This window comes from Dama dama, chromosome 8 (assembly GCF_033118175.1).
Source record: "Dama dama isolate Ldn47 chromosome 8, ASM3311817v1, whole genome shotgun sequence".
Taxonomy (NCBI): domain Eukaryota; kingdom Metazoa; phylum Chordata; class Mammalia; order Artiodactyla; family Cervidae; genus Dama; species Dama dama.
In genome coordinates, this window is record NC_083688.1 from 18,148,329 (window position 1) to 18,167,317 (window position 18,989).

At 45.9% G+C, this 18,989-nt stretch overlaps 1 protein-coding gene across 2 annotated transcripts in view; it reads left to right on the forward strand.

Moving 5' to 3' along the window:
- Positions 1-681: 681 nt before the first annotated feature.
- PID1 (phosphotyrosine interaction domain containing 1) overlaps positions 682-18,989 on the forward strand; it is a 250,542-nt gene continuing 232,234 nt past the window's right edge. Inside the window, exon 1 of one of the 2 annotated variants that reach the window (XM_061148589.1) lies at positions 682-920. In XM_061148589.1, coding sequence (XP_061004572.1) covers positions 891-920 — 30 coding nt within the window. In that variant the 5' untranslated portion in view covers positions 682-890. Of the gene's footprint in view, positions 921-2,123; positions 2,236-18,989 lie in introns of those variants that run through there. The other variant, XM_061148590.1, reaches the window with a different exon arrangement.

The window sequence follows — 18,989 nt, forward strand, 5'->3', positions numbered from 1 at the left end:
CTCCTCTCCCTTTCTTCATCCTTCAGGCCCATTTTATTTTCTTCCCAACATGTCTCAATCAGCATCTGACCGAGGAGCGCCCTTTCAGGTATGTTCTCTGTCGTTGACCGTCTCCTCCAACTAGAACGGAGCTCAGGAGAGGAGGAACAATTCTCTGTCTTCTATTTTGCGCCACTGTATTCTCAGAATCTAGCACAGGGGCTGGAGCCTAACAGATGCTCAGTTAACTCCAGGGGCAGGCATGAATGGGATTCTGTGGGCACAGTGCCAGTCAAGACCCAGGCCGGTTCAGAGATCCCTGCTGACTGACCGAAAGCCTGGGACCCCCAGTGGGGGCGACGTGAGTTCTGGCTTCAGGAAGCCCCCTTCTCCAGGCTCTTCAGTCTCCCAGATCGCATCCCACCCGGGGCTTCCTAGAGGGTCGGGGGGCGGGGGCAGGCTGTGAGTTCTGGCCTGCCCACATCCTCCGCGCGGGGATGCGGGGGTCCCGCGGCGGGGTATGCGGGCCCCCCGGGCGGGCGCCGGCCCCGGGCATGCTCAGAGCGCGCAGGTCCGGGCGGCGGCGGCGGCGGCGGGGGAGGAGGGAGCGGCCGCCGCCGCCGTGCGCTCGCGGGCCCGGGCGGAGCTGCGCAGTCCTCTCGTAGCTGCGCCAGGACAGCCGGCGCGCCGCCGTGCCCACAAGTTGCCGGCCGCCGAGCACCGCGCCGCCTCCTCGCGCTCGCAGACCGGAGAGCCCACCCCGCGGCGGTCGCCGGCTCCCGGACGCACCTCCCGCGGACGCCCACCCCAGATGTGAAGCGGGACCGCAGCCCCTCGCCGCCCCCCACCCTGCCGGCGCCCATCGACAGAGTCTTGCCAGCGTCTCCTGTGCCCAACGCCGCGGCTGGAAGATGTGGCAGCCGGCCACGGAGCGCCTGCAGGTAAGGGGCCGCGGAGGGCTGGGGGCCAGCGTGGAGGAGGAGGTGCTTGGACCCGAGGAGCAGAGCACCGCACCGCTTGCAAGGGTTTGCCCGAAGCAGTCATGAAAGACACAAGGATTAGAACCTGATGCTGTCGGTTTCACCCAGCCGCCAGATACCCGGTCGGGGAGCTGGGGGGTGATGGAATTGAAGAAGGCTTAGCTCTGGGCATCACAACTTTTGCCTTCGGGGTTAGTGCGCCTGGAGATTTATATAAGATTGGACTTTCTGACCAGCAATTTTAGATTGTTTTCCACTGACACAGTTTACTGGTCTGGGGTTAGGATTGTTGCATCCAGATTATTATTATTGTTGTTGTTATTTTTTGTCTCCGGGAAAGACAGAACAAATGATTTGTGAAAGCATTTGTTTGCCAATATAATTTGGAAGTACTCAAGCTTGGTTTGGCTTGGTCATGGTATGCTACTTATTTTATTTTATTTTTTCTTATTTGTTGGCCCTCTCGTCTCATCTCCCCTGAACCCAAGTTCCCCCAGATATTTGAAAATCAAAAGTGAAGTTCAGCCAGGAATAGTTATGCCCTGGGGTCATCTCTTTAAAAGTTTTTCTCGCTGCTGTCTGCTGAAATGCCAAACTGCCTTTAATTTGGATTCAGGAGCCAGGGAGTTGGAAAGGGGGGTGGGTCAAAGTGAGAAAGTGGGGCGTTGTTTCAGAGAGGGGCTCATTCAGTGACACTCGGAACCCCAAAATCACCCCGACTGTAAGGTCTGATGACTGCTTTCCCTGGAAAATAGTCTGCCGAGGAAGGGCAGCTACCCTGCCAGATAAAACCTACTGAATCCTGCAGTTAAACTTTTGGCAGGCTCAGAGCCACATTGTTTTGTAGTAAACTTTGAAGAAGTGTTTAAGTGGTAAAATACAGCACGAATGTATCTGAAGTCTTGGGACAGGGAGGCCAGGAGCCCTGGCTGGCTTGGAGGTTTTCAATGAAAATTCAAAGGGCCAGACTGTCTCTGAGATGCTAGGAGAAGCTAACTAACCTTTGCCTGTGTGTTCTCATGCTGAGGATTAACCTGCAGAGGGCATTGCTTTGAGCAGAAGTAGATGCCCCATGACTCCTTCCCAAGCCTCCCTGGGTCCGTTGTTTTAGGGAGGGAGTTCATAGTAAGAGCTTGCGACCCCAGGCCAATCCCCAAGGGTCTCAAACCCACTGAGCAAGAAAAGAGATCTTTAGCCTTGAAGATGGGGAGGTGGTTGACCGGCTTCCTAACTCCGAGAGTCAACATCGGGCTCTGAACCATTGGCCAGAGGTGATGTAAGTGTATTTCGGGACTGGCGTCAGCTGCCAGTTGTACATGTGCGTTTTTCCTTTCCTTCAGGGCAGTGAATTTATGCTAAAGGAAGGAGTGACTGAGCGGAGGTGGAGGGTTTCCCCATCTGAGTGAGGAGTGGAGCTCTTGGAGAGATGAGGCTAGAATTCCTGCGGGTGGCTTTTATGGGCTGGGGAATCTGTGTCTCTGCGGAGTTTGTGGATTTTTGCCCCTTGGAGTTATTTCTATCGGTGTGTTTCATGTAGGGACTCCTGTGTGTGCTCCGCAGCATGTGACCCTTGGCAGGGTCTAGCTCTGGCTTGCGTTTTGCATGGCAGTTGTCCCTCGCTAGAAAGGGCCTTCTGGCTCTTCTATGAAATATACACACATGCATTTGGTGTGAGCCTGGTTTATTACAGTGTGCATTTGCAATGCATTCCTGTTTTCCTCTTCAAGTGTCAGATTGAAAGAGCAGGGGGGTTCCATATTTGAAAGCTCAGGTTAAACATGGCTTGTCACTAAGATCAGGTCACCCCTGGAAGGTACTTATCAACACAGGGCTTAACTTTCTGCTCCCTCACCAGGCCTGGTCCTCTTTTTAAAAGTATGTCTCAAACCTTGAGATTATAAAAGTGGAGAAAAACCTTCCTATTCATAGCTTCTTCCCAATAGCAGCTCTGCTGTTCTTTAGAACAGAATTTGGATGTTTTTGCTTTTTGCTTCTGGGGGAGGGAGTTGTTGAGGGTGAGGTGGTGAGTGTGTTGCTTGTAATAATATTTTATTTACATTCTTTGTGGTCATCTTTGTCACGGGCTCTGTTTGCTCTCTGGGATTCCCCCCCCCCTTTATTTATTTCACCCTTTAAGGCACCATCGTATAGGAACATTGGTTTCTGATTCTTCAGTGAATGGGATGTTTTCCATGACCAGATGTTGTGGCCATGGTGATGGCAATGGAGAGCGTGTTCAATGGGGAAATGATGATGAATCCCAGTTGTTAACAGAGTTGAAACCCCACCCTTCTTACACAAATCTTTTTAACTGTCTCATATAACATCATGAATTTTTTCCTCATTAATTCTTAATGCAAACATTCTAATTTAGATGAGCTTGAATGAAGAAAGTGCTCCCAGTGCTTCCTATCAGGAATAAGGAGTCAATTTCTTGTACCAATACCTGGAAATGGAAGAGGTGAGGGAAGAAAAGGACATCTCAATGAATTGACTTGATTAGTCCCTATGGGTTGATGCCTGTTCAAAGTATTTGTGGTCCAGGGAGTGTGGCTGGACTTTATTTAAGCTAGAGGGTCACCCCCCAACTAACTTGAGTCCAGTAACCAACTCTCTTGCTTAGGAAATAGCATCCCTAATCAGAGTGGATTACCGTTATCAAACCCTGCTCCTTTGCCAAACAAAATAATGCTGCTGCTTTCTGATTTGCGGCTTCGCTGTTTGACCCAAATCCAGGACAGGCAAAGGGACCTGTTGCTTCCAGCAGGGCTGAGCTGGGGAATTTCTCATTCAGTCACACAGTTCATCTCCTCCCCTGAATGTTAAAACTTCTGTTAACATCCCACTGGAGCCCTAGCTGGGAGATTCTGCCATTAAAATTATAATAGGATCAAAGGGGATGTGAAGATTTAAATCACCACCTCAACTTTTAGAAATGAATAAATATGAATTCTTCCCTTTTTACCTTCTCCTTCGCACAGCAGACTTTTTTTTTTTTTTAGAGGGACTCGGGAGAATTATGAATTTTTAAAGAAGCTGATTTGAAACAGGCTCTTGTCAGAAAAGTGAAAGGGGCTTTCCAGTAGAAAAGGGCTAAGTATTGGTTTTTTAAAAACAGAGATGAGATTACTTTGGGCCTCGATGTATTACAGTTTGCTGGGGTTGCCTGATTATCTTCATTGTTGGGCCAGGCAGATGCATAAGCGGTGACAGACTCACTGTCCACACAGGAATGTGGACTCAGCCATAAGGAGTGTGTCTTTCCTCAGAACATCTGACTTCTGTCTTCCCAAAAGACACACTTTTGGGAACCCTGGAAAGGTGGAGAGCAGGAGAAAGATGACTGGAGAGTGAGTTTGGAATGAAGGAGACCAGGGCATCCTTGCCTGTGGTGTAGTTATTACAAGGACAGAGTGGGATGTGGTAGTAGAAAGGCATGGGAAAAAGTTCTAACAGATGCTAATTGTTGAGTCTGTGTGTGACCGTCTTCTTATGAGGCAGTCTATAAAGGTTCCAATACTTTTCCTGTTTTGACTGATCTTAAACTGTCTTCATGGCAGATTTCCTTGTAGCTCAGTCGATAAAGAATCTGCCTGCAAGGCAGGAGACCCGGGTTCAATTCCTGGGTTGGGAAGATCCCCTGGAGAAGGAAATGGCAACCCACTCTAGTAATCTTGCCTGGAGAATCCCATGGACAGAGGATCCTGGTGGGCTGCAATCCATGGGGTTGCAAGAGTTGGACACAACTTAGTGACTAACCCACCATGACAGATCCAGAAAGTACAGAACTTTCATTGATAAAGTTGGCTGTTGTTTCCCTCTCACCATTTTGTTTTTATTTATTTATTTTCATTCACATTTTGATCAGTGTCTGTAACTAGAACCTCCAAAAGTGTGAAATGAGGAAAGGTAGGGAGGAAACCAGATCCCGAAGAATCTTTCCTTTGACTTCTTGCTCAACTTTTGGCCAGTAGAAAGGTTGGCATTTGTGCCTAAATACCACTTGGTGATTATGGGAGGTCAGAGTGCTTTTCCCGTAGGATCTTCCTGCCCCTTCTGTGCCTTGTCATTTTGGGCTGATCTTGCCTTGGTGTGGATCTTCAGTTGTTCTCCACTTATTTCTCTGTGGTTATCATTTCCACTTTTCCCCGGAGAAAGTAGACAGGAGACCCTTCTAAAGCATCAGCTGGAGCCCATTAGACCAGGCCCATCAGGCAGAGAGAAAACCTTGGTAAATCTGACCCTTTTCCAGGCAGAGCAAATTGACAGGCGGAAACCAGAGGGAGGCGGGTCATGACAACAGGCACTTTTATGGTGCACGTGCTGGGTGTGTGGCACAGCATTAAAAGAGTTTTATTTGAATTATCTAGCTCATTTACTTCCCATAACTGCTTTTATCCCCATTTTATAGATAAAGAAACTGAAAGCCAGAAAGTTCAAATGATCTGGCCAGAGTCCGGAAGCCAGGCGTGAACTGAGCTGGAATTTGAACCAGGAGGTTTAGCTCTGGATCTTCTTAAGCAGTTATTATTATTATTTGGAAGGATGAGGTGGAGTATGATGCTTACTTGTGTGGGTGCTCTTGTTATTAATCAGTAGAATGAGTGGTGGTCTCGTTGGCTGAGAGAGGCCACTTTCATATTTCTTGTTGAATCGGTGTGGTTGTCTGTGTTGACCAAAGGTTACCCCATTTTTGGTGGCCCAGATCTCTGGTGGGGAATAAGCTGCTGTGTCGTCTTCAAGCTGTAATTCCCAAGTGCCATTTAAGAGTCTCTTGAGCCGGAGCACATGGCATTTATCCAAACTAGAGACCTAGAAAGCTGGCAATGAAGCCTGATCACGTCTGCAGTCATTCCCCATTGAAGCCAAAAATGGGGAGAAGGGAGGGGGGGAGGTTGGAGAGTTCAAGAGCAATTGCTTAGAAATAAGCAATAGCTGCTCTTACGGACTCACAGGTTTCTCACTAAATCGATCCTACGTTTTGCTATTCTTTTCAACCCTCATAGTTGAGTAAGCACAGAGCATCTGACCTTATCCTTCCTAAAGAAAACTTGGCCTTCTCATTAATTTGAGGTCTTGCAGAAGTAAAATGTTATCTTACAGCGTTAGGTCTTTCTCAGAGTCTTGACAAACTGGAGACCTTGAAAGCTGGCGATAAAGCCTGATCACATCTGCAGTTGTTCCCCATTTAGACCAGAACTGCGGGGAAGGGAGGGAGGAGGTGGACAGTTCAAGAGCAAAATCTCTACCAAGTGACTTGCAAAATGCTTGCCTTGAAAATTAAAAAAAAAAAAAAAACAAAAAAACCTCTCTGCCCTTTGGTTACCTGTTGCCTAATGGGCTGTTTGATGTTGACTGTCCTGGGTTATCTTGGAGCATTGGGCAACATTTCGCACTTTGTTTGATGTTCCACATTGTCCCTCTCCCCTTGCACTGACTCCATTCCCTAAAATGAGTTCGTCCTGTAGGTCGGATCCTGAAATAGCTGACGCTGGCCAGCCCCACGGCTACTGGTGATCAGGCTCCCTTGCGCAGGGCCATCTGACTCCTCCAATATCAGCAGTTTAGGGACTCGTTAGTGGTCAGCAAATAAAACCAATTCAGAAGCACTCAATAGCTGCAGTGTGCTTCTGCTCAGCTGCGCCCCCCTCTCTGCCCCGGGGCACAAATCTAAACGGAGGCTTTATATAAGTAGAGCAAGAAGAAATAGTTGAGATGTTTGTCCCAAGACCTCCTTAGAGACTAGTGGAATCTGTTACCATCATTTTATGTTAACTTAAAAAAAGAAAAAAAAGTTGTGATCCCAATTTAGCTGCTCTCCAGTGATAAAGCATCAGTGCATTCACCGGGTCCAAACCCTCAGGCCAAGAACTGGAAGAGGATGCTGTTAGGGATAAAGCACAGACTTGCTGTGTGCATTTGGCCTGTTTCAGCGCTGTCAAAGTCACAGTGAGCTCGCTCACTTAGTCCGTCCTGCTGCTACTGGATCCTTCCTCTTGCTCTTCCATGTCTAGCAGCTTAGGTCTCCTCCTTCTCTCCTCATTTGTTGTAACTGAGGTCTTAATTTGATAAGGGAGGTTCTAGTAGTGAAAAAAAATGCCACCTCCTTCTGCTTTTTGAAGCCTGTCTGTTAGTTAGATTTTTAATTACTTGTATCCAACTGGCATGGCTACTTAGGGACCAAGATTCAGATCAACCCCAGGTCTCTGTGTCTTACTCATCGTGATGGGTTGAGTCGCTTCCCTTCCCATCAAGATATGTTGAAATCCTAACCCTGGGACCTGTGAGTGTAGCCTTATTTGGAAATTGGGATTGTGCAGATGTGACTGAGTAAAGGTGAGGTCATACTGGGTTAGGGTGAGCCCTAAACTCTATGTCTTTATAAGGAGAGATCTGAAGACCCAGAGGAGACTCGACAACGAGGGCCAAGGGAAGATGGAGGCAGAGGATGGAGTTGTGCTATTGCAAGCCAGTGATCAAACCAGTCAATCCTAAAGGAAATCAACCCTGAATATTCATTGAAAAGACTGATGCTGGAGCCAAAGTTCCAATACGTTGGCCACCTGATACGAAGAGCTGACTCATTGGAAAAGACCCTGATACTGGGAAAGAATGAGGGGGGAAAAGGGTGACAGAGGATGGGATGGTTGGATGGCATCACCGACTTCAATGGATATGAGTTTGAGCAAGCTCTGGGAGATGGTGAAGGACAGGGAATCCTGGCGTGCTGCAGTCCATGGGGTCACAAAGAGTTGGACACGGCTTAGCGACTGAAGAGCAGCAGCGACAAGCCGAGGAAAGCCAAGGATGGCTGGCAACCACCAGAGGCTATAGGAGTCAAGCAAAGATGCCTTCCTAGAGCCTTTGGAGGGAGGATGGCCCTAACAACATCTTGCTTTTTCGATTTCCAGCCTCCAGAACTGCCAGAGAGGACATTTTTGTGGTTTTAAGCCGTCCAATCTGTGGTGACATGTGACAGCAGCCCTAGGTGTCTGATGTGTTAGTACACTCATGAAACATGCTGCCTTTTTATTTGTTTGTTTAGGGCTTCCCCAGTGGCTCAGTGGTAAAGAATCCGCCTGCCAATGCAGGAGACAAAGTTTCCATCCCTGGTTCAGGACGCTCCCCTGGAGGAGGAAATGGCAACCCACTCCAGTATTCTTGCCTGGGAAGTCTCACGGACAGAGGAGCCTGGCGGGCTACAGTCCATGGAGTTGCAAAGAGTTGAACGTGACTTAGTGAGTAAAATAGCAACAACACCAACAAGAAGGAAACTAACACACTAGCACACTCATGACATGAAACCTGCTGTCTTTTTATTTAGTTAGTTTTGGCTGCACTGGACCTTCGTTGCTGCACTTGGGCTTTTTCTGTGGAGAGCGGGGGGCTACTCTAGTTGTGGTCCTCCAGTTCTTACTGTGGTGGCTTCTCTTGTTATAGAGCATCGCCTTCGGGGTGCTGGGGGCTCAGTAGTTGCAGTTTCCGGGCTCTAGAGCACTGGCTTAGTAGTTGTGGCCCATGGGCTTAGTTGCTCTGTGGCATGTGGGATCTTCCTCTACCAGGGATCGAACCCCCACGTCCCCTGCATTGGCAGGCGGATTCCTATCCACTCTGCCACCAGGGAAGTCCAAACCTGCTGCCTTTGTCTGTGTCTGTCTCTACTTCCTGAGGCTGAGATGTGCCTGACTTTCATATCCTGGGACTAAATCACTGTGTCTGTATAGCATTTTCTTTTTGTGCAGAGTTTGAATTTGTTTATGGTGGATTTGGAAAATAATGAACACAGGCATTAGAGGAACAGTTAAATGCCTGCTCCTTTCTTCCTACTTTTTTTCTTCTACTTCTGGTCAACATCCTGGGAAAATGAAGCAAACTCCAGGAAGACCATGTGCCTTGAGGGAGGGCCTCTTGGCAGTAACTCTGCTTCACGAGATAGTTCACTCTGGTACTTAAGATCATGGGCTGGGATGTGGAAGACAGTCCCTTCAGGATGGATCTCAGTGACAGTTTTCCAGACAGGCAGAACCAAGGGAGGCCCAGGGTTTTATTCTCAAAATATTCCATGTTGTTCGTCTCTGCGAAGTCCCTGGTTGGATAGCCAGCCTCTGGGATTTGCCTCTTCCCAACTAGGATAATATGGGCTTCCCATGTGGCTCAGAGGTGAAGAATCCGCCTGTCCCTGCAGGAGATGCCAGAGATCTGGGTTTGATCCCTGGGTTGGGCTGGTCCCCTGGAGGAGGGCGTGACAACCCACTCCAGTACCCTTGCCTGGAAAATCCCATGGACAGAGGAGCCTAGCGGGCTGTATAGTCCATGAGGTCGCAAAGAGTCAGACACAAGTGAGGGACTAACTCTCAGTGACATTAGGAGTCATCATCCTTGACTTTCTGTGCCACCTCTTCCTTTTCATCTAGTGGCCACGACGGCTGCTGCCTGTGTGCCAAGGGAGGGAGAGGTGCCAGGAGAAAGGGGCTCCTTAATCGTTATCCTTTCTTCACGGTACATCCGTCCTAATCCTTTCATGACAAGCCCTTCCTCATGGTTTCTTTGTAATTGTGGGTCTGAGGATGAACACACAGATTCTGTAGACTCTTCTGCCCACTGCGTGCTTTGATGTGTTTATATCGGGAACCGGCTCCCCTCAGGTGTGTGCGGCATCCTGGTGTTCAGGTCACCTATGACGCAGGGCAGCAGGCACTGCTGTTTACCTTCTGTGTCTTCTGAGGATGTTCCCTGAGCCCGGGACTGGGGGGTGTGGGACCATGGTAAGGATGAGGGACTGTGTTTTTTTTTTTTTATGCTTGGACTTAACTTCTTGGTACTGTGTGTGTGTGTAGTTGCTCAATTGTGTCTGACTCTTTGTGACCCCATGGACTATAGCCCATTAGGCTCCTCTGTCCATGGAATTTACCAAGCAAGAATACTGGAGTGGGTTGCCAGTTCCTTTCTCCCGGAGATCTTCCCGACCCAGGGATTGAACCTGGGTCCCTGATAGATCAGTTGGTAAAGAATCCGCCTGCAGTGCAGGAGACCCCAGTTTGCTTCCTGGGTTGGGAAGATCTGCTGGAGAAGGGATAGGCTACCCACTCCAGTATTCTTGGGCTTCCCTTGTGGCTCAACTGGTAAAGAATCCGCCTGCAATTCGGGAGACCTGAGTTCAATCCCTGGGTTGGGAAGATCCCCTGGAGAAGGGGAAGGCTACCTACTCCAGTATTCTGGCCTGGAGAATTCCATGGACTGTACAGTCCATGGGGTCACAAAGAGTCGAACATGACTGAGTGACTTTCACTTTCACTGCCACATTACAGGCAGATTTTTTACTGTCTGAGCCACCAGGAAAGCTCCCTGCCCAGGGCTCAAACCTGCAACCCTTGCCCTGGAAGGTGAAGTCTTCACCACTGGACCATCAGGGAGTCTCTTGGTCCCTTAGTTTCTCAGGGCTGCTGTAACAAAGTACCACAAGCTGGGCAGCTTATGCAGCAGAAATGTATTGTCTCACAGTTCTAGGGGATGGATGTCTCAAATCAGAGTGTGGGAAGCGTTGATTTCTTCTGAGGGCAGTGAGGAAGAATCTTTTCCATACCTCCCTCCCAGCTTCCGGTGGTTTGCTGGCCATCTTTCCCCTTTCTTGGCTTGTGGCACCATCTCTCCAGGCTTTGCATTGCGTTCTGTCTGTGTGTGTGTCTCCATATCCAAATTTCCTTTTCTAATAAAGACACTGATCACATTGGATTGGGGGCCCACCCTAATCCAGTATGATCTCATTCTAGCTTAACTGTTTATATCTGCACGGATGCTATTTGCAAATAAGATCACATTCTGAGCTACTCGGGGATAGGACTTCTACCTATGGAGGGACACAATTTGTGGAATTTATTTTTTGAGTCTCCTTCATGGATTGAAATATCTCTCTCTACTTGAACCAACCACCAAAAAAAGAAAAAAAAAGTTTTATTCCCAAGCAGTGGTACAGATAGATGTGTGATAGAGTGGAATCCACATCTTGTACATGTCAAAGTCATGACTACTATTTTAGACTTGATTTGATTAAAAATTTCAAAATAATATCTACTTAGGGTAATGAGCTAACACACCATAGAAGTGTGTGAAGTGTAATCTTGTTCCTTTGTGCTCAGTTATATCTGATTCTCTGCCACTCCGTGGACCATAGCGCACCAGACTTCTCGGTCTATGGAATTCTCCAGGCAGGTATACTGGAGTGGGTTGCCATTTCCTTCTTCAGGGGATCTTCTGAACCCAGGGATCAAACCTGGGTCTCTTGAGTTCCCTGCATTGGAAATGGATTCTGTACCACTGTGCCAGCTGGGAATTCTACCCATGAAGGAGATTCATGTGATCTGTCTGGTAGTTATTGTCCCATAATTTTCTTAGGTTTTATAAATACATGCAGATATACTTTGGGTTGGTCAAAAAGTCCATTCAGGTTTGTCCGTAAGATGGTAGATGTTACCTGAATGGACTTGTGGCCAACCAGTATTTAGTTTTTTCCCACATGTGTTTAAATAATATAGTCATTATACATATAAAACTCTGTAATTGTTTTCACTTTGCAGAATATTTCTCGGGTATTTCTTTTGGTTAGTCCATGTAACTCCAACCCATTCCTTTTCCTCCTTGCATAGAATTTTGTGATGGAGCTGGACTATAGTTTATTCAGTCTTTCCTATATCAGGGAATATTTGGGTGGCACCCATGTTGTTTTTTCTCCCATAAATAATATTGTTATAAGGATCTATGTGCTATCCTTGTGCTTATATTTCTTTAGACAGAACTGCTAAGATTGGAGTTGCTGAATCAAAGAGGCTGTGTGTTTTAAATCTTAGCAACTGTCAAGGAGGGCCTTTTTTGAGAGTTCTGCTTTTTGATCAGAAGTTAATGTGATTTTAACAAAAGTACAAAGAAATAGTTTCCTAGAGAAAGGATAGTCTTTTCAACAAATTATGTGAAACAATCTGTATGCAAAACTGCAAAATCATCGATATCAGCAACAAACCCAAAAACTTCAATCCATACCTCCACAGATTGTATACAAAAATTCACCTGAAATGAATCATAGACATACCGGTACCATAAAACCATAAAACTTCTAGACAGAAATGGCAGAAAATCTTTGTGACTTTGTATGCATTTGTGTAGACAGTACTACAATCAAGATAATGACCAGATCCATCACACCCAAAGTTTCTTTGGGTTGGGCAAAGATTTCTTAGAACAATAACAAAAACACATTCAGTTAAAAGTTGGATAAATTGAACTTCATCAAAATTGAAGACTTCTGTCTTTAAAAGCTGTTTGTAAGAGAATGAAAAGATAAGATGCAAACTGGGAGAAAACACTTGCAAATCATATATTTACAATAAAGGGCTTGTATCCAGGATATATAAAGAACTCTCAAAACTCAATACTGTAATAAGATAAACAACCCAATTAAAGAAAATGAGCAAATGATTTGAACAAAAAAGTTATATGGATAGGAAATCAACACATGAAAAGACAGCACATGAAAAGTCATTAGGAAAATGCAAATTAAAAGCACAATGAAGTAACACTGTACAACTATAGAATAGCTAAAATTAAAAAAGCTTCAACCAAACTAAATGTTGGCAAGGATATGGAGGAAATGAACCTCTCAGGCTCTGCTGGTGGGGATATAGCATGATTGAAAGCAGAATTATAGCTGCCTGAGCCTGAGATGGGAGGAGGGGATTAGAAAAAGGCTGGAGAAAGCTTTTAAAGGTGATGAATGTGCTCAGTGTCTTGCTTACAGTGATGGTTTCATGGGCTTATACATATGTCAAAACTTAGGAACTTGTATACTTTATTACATGTCATTTCAGTTCAGTTCAGTCGCTCAATCATGTACAACTCTTTGTGAACCCATGAACCAGAGCATGCCAGGCCTCCCTGGCCATCACCAACTTCTGGAGTCTACCTAAACCCATGTCCATCGAGTCGGTGATGCCATCCAGCCATCTCATCCTCTGTCATCCCCTTCTCCTCCTGCCCTCAATCCCTCCCAGCATCAGGGTCTTTTCCAATGAGTCAACTCTTCACATGAGGTGGCCAAAGTATTGGAGTTTCAGCTTCAACATCAGTCCTTCCAATGAACACCCAGGACTGATCTCCTTTAGGATGGACTGGTTGGATCTCCTTGCAGTCCAAGGGACTCTCAAGAGTCTTCTCCAACACCACAGTTCAAAAGCATCAATTCTTTGGCGCTCAGCTTTCTTCAGTGTCCAACTCTCACATCCATACATGACTACTAGAAAAACCATAGCCTTGACTAGACGGACCTTTGTTGGCAAAGTAATGTCTCTGCTTTTTAATATGCTATCTAGGTTGGTCATAACTTTCCTTCCAAGGAGTAAGCGTCTTTTAATTTCAAGGGTGCAATCACCATCTGCAGTGATTTGGAGCCCAAAAAAATATAGTCTGATACTGTTTCCTCTGTTTCCCCATCTATTTGCCTCATAGTGATGGGACCAGATGCCATGATCTTAGTTTTCTGAATGTTGAGCTTTAAGCCAACTTTTTCACTCTCCTCCTTCATTTTCATCAAGAGGCTTTTTAGTTCCTCTTCACTTTCTGCCATAAGGGTGGTGTCATCTGCATATCTGAGGTTATTGATATTTCTCCCAGCAATCTTGATTCCAACTTATGCTTCTTCCAGCCCAGCGTTTCTCATGATGTACTCTGCATACATGTCATTTACACCTACCCAAAGCTGTTAACGTCAGTGTGAAATTTTCATTGTATGCTAGGCACAGTTCTAGGTGTTGGGAACTAAATAAAATATAGTTTCTGCTCTCATCGCTGCAAATTGTCTGTAATTTTTGTTTGCTTGTAACTGGATATTAAAACTCTAGCCCATAACATTACTAATGAACTCGGTATCTTTCTTAGAGTTCTGTTCTCTCCTTTTGAAACATTTCTTCCTTGAGTTCTTGAAATGACATTTTCCATCAGTCTCAGTTTGCCCAAGGATCTGAGAGAAACCAGTAGTTGAGCAAGAGAAGGTGGAACGTTCAACGTGATGCCTTGCTGAATCTTCCTCATTCTGGATGGCCCTTTAGCCTCCATCCCACCAGAGATGTATTTCTTACTTCTTTCTAGCATCTTGGTTCTCCAGCTGACTTTTCCAGCTGCCCCAGTCTTCTGGGCCCTTTTTAGCACTGGCTCCTGGCTCCTGATCTAGGGGCCAGTAGACTCAGGAGATTTTGCTGTTAAAAGGGTGAATTTCTGGGATGGTGGGTCCTGCTGTCGAGGGCCACCTTCTTGCCATTCTTCCTCTTCTGATAGAAAATACAGAGAGGCTTATCCTGCAAAACTGTTAGTGTGTTTTGATTCTAGTTGGTGATGTCATGTGCCTAGCAAATATAGGGTCTGGATTTCTTATGGAATGATTCATTTTTCTCAAGAAGATGGCAACTAAAAAAATTTGGATAAGATGCAAAAACTTTACCAAAGGCCACCAAACTTTAGTTTGAAAAAAAAAAAAGCTCTTGAGAAACATTCAGGAAAATAACTTTAGGAAACATCTTTCCCTTCAGGGAAGAAAATTTGAGCTATTTGACTTAATCTCCTGAAGTAAAGGGCAAAGAATATAAGACTTTGTTTAATAAATATATAATGAGATCATGCTGCCTTCTGTCCAATCTGAGGTCCTATTGAAGTGATGGGGGCGCTATTTAGAATAGGAACAGCGGGCATGAACTGTGAGTCAGGCTCCTGGCAAACCAGGATGGGTGGTCACTCCTGAGTGTGACAGATAAAATGCCACATTTCTTCTGTTCCTGTGATCACTTTGGGATGAAGGAAAGAAATGAACTGGGTTGATGAAGGATGGCAGGTGGGTGAGAAAACCAGTCAGAGGAGAGATGGGGAATTGAGGGGATAAAGGATCTGCAGACACAAAACAAGGAGGAAAGGGAAGGGGAAGGGTCACACAGGCAGGGAGCCTCGTGTCCCGGGCACATGTGTGTCCACCGCAAAGGTTAGCTGTCCATCCTGTGTTCGTTGTAGCTGTTGGCTTTGATACATTGTTCCTTTCAGCAGAGGCATCAGATGCTCACACCAGCTCAGGGATGCCGAGTATTTTGGTGGATTATCTGGCTTCCTTGGAAAAGCAATGCTTTGCAGATGAAGAGCCTGGAAGCTTTGCGGTAGGGAAGAAGCTAGATCCAAAGCCACAGGGGTGGGAGGTTAGGGAGAAATTGGAGGGCGTGAGAGAGTAAGGTTGTCCCTTGGTACATGTCAGGGGTGTTTGTTCCAGGACCTCCTGTGGGTACCAAAATCCATGGATGCTCAAGACCGTTATTTAAGTTGGCACAGTATAATGGGCTCTGTGTGTCTGTGGATGCTGGACCCGAAGATACAGATGGCGACTGTATATCTTTAGGCTACCGGTCAGTCTTCCTCTGACACCTACAAGCTGTTAAATAGTAGAAAGACTATAGATAGGGATTTTGGGCTTCCCTTGCAACTCAGCTGGTAAAGAATCTGCCTGCAATGAGGGAGACCTGGGTTTGATCCCTGGGTTGGGAAGATCCCCTGGAGAAGAGAAAGGCTACCCACTCCAGTATTCTGGTCTGGAGAATTCCATGGACTGTATAGTCCACGGGGTTGCAAGGAGTCAGGCACAACTGAGCAACTTTCACTATAGGGTTTTTAATCACAGACCCATGGATACAAATCTTGGCTGCTTCATTTATTAGGGATTACCTCACAGCTTCTGATTTATACTTTTTTCAACTTTAAAGTGAGATAACAACATTCAGCTCCTGACTGTCACCTGAGATGTAGAATACATGGTGTCTGGCATGTTACTGGGAGCCTGTGAATACTAATTTCTTTCACTACTTCTGATCCAAGGGGGTACTCGGAATAGCAGTGCAGCATTTTGGAACTGGGCAGGTAAGTTTGGTGCTTCCCAAAGTGTGTTCCATGAAGCAGACGCTCAGCGAGCTGCTCATATGAGTCTTGCCACAAAGAGTTCAGTCTCTGGATAGGTTTGGGAGACGCTAGGTGAAGCAGAGGGGGTCTGGTTTGCTCCAGGACTTCTTGTGGCCTTTCAGATGTCACTCCCTAGTGAATTTCGATAGAAGAGGGAAAGGTGATGCCTCTGCAAAGGAGCACCCAGCTTCCAGGGTACTTCATTACAGAACTTGAACTTGAAGTTGACAAACTGTGGGCCTGAGGTTTGGCTCTAACTTACAAAAATGTTTCCTTTGGCCCCTTCAGTGTATATAAAAATTTTACAAATTAGTCTCCAGGATTGAAAAATTATAGGAATTTATATAGAAAGCTGGGCTTTCTGATTCTCTCAAAAACTATGGGATGCTCCCATAGTGACCACTGACCAACTGCTGCTCCATTGGGCAGGATGTGGCCTCCAGCTCCACCCAGGCCTTAGGGAGCACGCCTAGCTAATTCACATTGCCTGCTGGGCCTTGCAGGTACTGGGGTTGGGGACCCCGATCCAACTTAGCAACTTCATTTGACTCATGGGAGAATTGAATGCCAAATTCACATAGTGTTGGACTCAGGACCAGATCCTTGGTCTCCTGACTCTCAAACGCCAAGGTAGTAAATAACTGTGTGATTAAGTTCATTTGTTTAACATCCAGTTTTTTTTATGGGGCTTCCTAGGTGATGTTAGTGATAGAGAACCCACCTGCCCGCACAGGAGAGGTAAGAAACATGAGTTTTGATCCCTGGGTCGGGAAGATCCCCTGGAGGAGGAAGTGACAACCCACTCCAGTATTCTTGCCTGGCGAATCCCAGGGACAGAGGAGCCTGGTGGGCTACTAGGGTGCAAAGAGTCGGACAAGACTGAAGTGACTTAGCACACACATGCACCCTCTTCTCCACTCATCACTCTAGGAGCCCGCCGTTCGCTCAGAAAGTGCCCCTGCTCCTCCCATTTTCTGCCTCTCCCACTTCTGACTAAACACCAGTCACCTTTCCTACATCTCAGACCTGGCAACTAAGATCCCTCATTGTTGTGGTATTGGCTCTTTAGGGGCGTTTTCACTGCTGAAGCAGATTGCCTCCAGAAAAAAAGGGTAAATTTAGAGGGTGGAGAGTAGTTTTAAATTGAGTGTATTTCCACATTTTCATCACAGATTATCAATCTACAAAGAACCTTTCAAATGCTGTTTTAGGAAACGCAAATTGAAAGACATCTCTAAAGGTGGCAACACCTTTATAATTAAGAGTTCCCTTTGCACCAAAAAGACACCCCAAAGTACCTTGCAGGTGTTTTCTGAACATCCTGGGGGCGGATCTGCTGCTGTTTCCCCATCTTCCGGAATTACCACTGCTCTACTTAACTCTTCCCCTTTCCTGCAGTGATAGGGGATTCTGATATTGTAGTATGAAAAGTACCTGAAATTAGCTCAGACCAGGGCTTGAGTTAGAAAACAATGAATTAGACACTCCTGTAAGGAAATGGCAGCCCACTCCAGTATTCTTGCCTGGAAAATCCCATGGACGGCGGAGCCTGGTAGGCTACCTTCCACAGGGTCGCAAAGAGTTGGACACGACTGAGCTAGACCTCCTCCTCCTCCTGAATCAAGACTCTAGTTGGCTCATGAAGTCACACATGCCCTATGCTTCCTGGTTCCCCAGCTTTACATCATCTGTCTCTCTGGGTTAGGCTGTCTAATTATAGGTTGGAGAGAGTTCCCTGTCGATCTTCCAATAAAGGTTTATGAACTTTATTGATAACTATTCTAAAAATTATTGCACACTCTAGTCAGACCTAGAGTTAGATCTTTCTGTCTATCTAGTTAACTAGCTGTCCTTCTAATTTAATCTGTTCTAATTGAATCTAGCAAAATAAAGGAATGATTTTGGCTGCAGAATACAGGAGTCCTGGCCAATCTACAAGCTCAGAAAATGTAATTACACATGAAATACTTATATTGTTCTGAAAAGGTTGACTTTTAGCTAGGAAGGAAAATATCCAAATGCTTTTGGTGTGTGTGTATGTGTGTGTGTGTGTGTGTATTTATGTGGACCATTTTTAAAGTCTTTATTGAATTTCTTACAATATTGCTTCTGTTTTATGTTTTGGTTTTTTTGGCCATGAGTCATGTAGGATCTTAGCTCCCTGACCAGGCATTGGACCCTCACCTTTTGAATTGGAAGCGAGGAATCTTAACCACTGGACTGCCAGGAAAGTCCTTAAAACACTTTTTAATAAAACATAGTTGTACCTTTGAAACATTGAAATAAGACCAAAGTAAAACTACCCTCAAATACCAGTCTTGTCATGAAGGGAGAGAGTTAGTTGTATCTAAAAACCTAGCCTAAGGATAGCTACTGCCACTAAACCTAAAACTCCTAGCTTTGAGCCTCCTGGCAGCCTAAGTAAGAAGAGAAACATGATGAACTACTTGGCCATCATTACCTATTACAACAGAATGTACATCAACTCATCTGGAGCCCCAGACTTTTATTTTTTTAATTGAACACCCTGGAAATTACCATGCAGGCTATCATAACACAGATTATTGGACAATCACATTATTTGTAACTTTTGCCGAAGTTGTCCTTCAGTTCAGTTCAGTTCAGTTGCTCAGTTGTGTCCAACTCTTTGCGACCCCATGGACTGCAGCATGCCAGGCCTCCCTGTCCATCACCAACTCCCAGAGGTTACCCAAACTCATGTCCATTGAGTTGGTGATGCCATCCAACCATCTCATCCTCTGTCGTCCCCTTCTCCTCCTGCCCTCAATCTTTCCCAGCATCAGGGTCTTCTCCAATGAGTCAGCATTTCACATCAGGTGGCCAGAGTATTGGAGTTTCAGCTTCAACATCAGTCCTTCAATGAACACTCAGGACTAATCTCCTTTAGGATGGATGATTGGATCTCCTTGCAGTCCAAGGGACTTTCAAGTTGTCCTTAGAAGCTGAAAAAGTAAGCAGTTCCAAAGGAATGCTGACTGTTTCTGTAGAAGTGCACGTCTGTGTTTTTTCTGCCCATCTTCATTTCTCATCTCCTGG